The following is a 1367-nucleotide window of genomic DNA, read 5'->3' on the forward strand; positions in this document are numbered from 1 at the left end:
TTTGGTGATGCCTAGTAACTGGCCTTTTTGTGGTAAATTTTTCCTCTGTGGACTTGCTTGGGTTTTTGTTTGTCTTTTCCCTGTCATTATCTTCTAATACTTTCTATATGTTGGTATTGGCCTGCATTCTTTCTGGGATGGTCGAGGGACTTCCAGATACTTCAGTTGTGGAGGATGTTCAAAGCTGTGTTTTGTTTCAATATCTCCTGTTTTTCTGGCCCCCCACTATGGAATTGTGTTGGTAGTATCAGCCAAGTAACAGGGGTCTCTTGTGGTCTTCAGCTTCTTTGGGTAACACCTAGTATCTGGAAGGTGTCTGCAAGAAGTGCCTGGATGGGCTGATTTTTTTTCTGTTGAATTTATTACTTCTTCTAGGTATGTCTTGACAAAATATAGAGTTAAGAGTGACTAAGGAGTAAGATGGGAGGTTAGGGGAAGGAGAGGATAATATGAAATGTAATAGGGAGGAAGCTGATAGGCAGTAAAGGTTAAATGGGGGAAGAAGGGAAGGGGTGGTGTCAGATGTAGAACAGGCAGAAGAAATAATAATGTTGGAGGGGAAGAAGAAAGAGGAGACAGAAAACCAGTGTAAGAATGAAGGGCGCAGAAATCTACCAGCTGAGTAGTAAAGAAACTGAACAAACATATAAACAAATAAACAATGGATTGCCTCCTGTCCTTATGGTTTTAGGCTGGTCCCCTGGGAGTACCTTAGGACTGGGCAAAGTACCCTTTCCAGAGTCTGCAGTTTAGTTTGGCTTTCTTTTTTTTTTTTTGTCCTTGATGCAGTTGGGTTAGTAAGGAAGTTCTTGAGGTTTCTTTCCACCCAGGATCTCTGCAATCTAGGGACCTCCAGCACAAAGGCTGGCCCAGACAATTTTCTCCAGGTAATTCTGGTAGCTACCTGATTTCAGGTATGTGTGACTTGTGATATTTTTGTCCAGTTGGTGGCGCCAGAGACTTCTCAGTTAATTTTCAGAACTGGGCTTGTTCAAATAGGTCTCTGGGAGAGGAGTGGTGTCAGAAGGAAACCTCCCTAGGGGCAGAAGAGCAGCAAGCCTTCAGTCTGAGGCACTTCCTAGTGCCTGGGCGCTCCAGAATCTGAGCTCTCCTGTCCGTGCTTCCCAATTGCAGCTTTAGTCTTCCTCAGTTTCTTCTATCTAGTGAGTCCAGGGTGCCCTCATTTGGGTTGAAAATCTTAGTGTGTAAATCCGTTGTTAGTCTTATACTTCTTTGTGAGCTTGGAGGTAGTGATTTCAGCATCTTCCCTCTGCTGCCATCTTCTAAAATAAACTTTTTGAGCTTAACTTTTTCCTCTGATTTGTTATTCATTTATATGAATGACATGTCTTGCATGACCTAAGAAA

At 42.9% G+C, this 1367-nt stretch overlaps 1 protein-coding gene across 1 annotated transcript in view; it reads left to right on the forward strand.

Annotated features, from left to right (window-relative positions):
• Nucleotides 1–1367, forward strand: part of NMD3 (NMD3 ribosome export adaptor) — a 45785-nt gene that overhangs the window by 21623 nt on the left and 22795 nt on the right. The window contains 1 exon segment of the mRNA XM_004675379.2: nucleotides 790–793. Within this exon segment, the coding sequence (XP_004675436.1) occupies nucleotides 790–793 (4 nt within the window).

The sequence above is a fragment of the Condylura cristata genome, unplaced genomic scaffold (genome assembly GCF_000260355.1).
Source record: "Condylura cristata isolate star-nosed mole 26May11 unplaced genomic scaffold, ConCri1.0 scaffold00003, whole genome shotgun sequence".
NCBI classification, from domain to species: domain Eukaryota; kingdom Metazoa; phylum Chordata; class Mammalia; order Eulipotyphla; family Talpidae; genus Condylura; species Condylura cristata.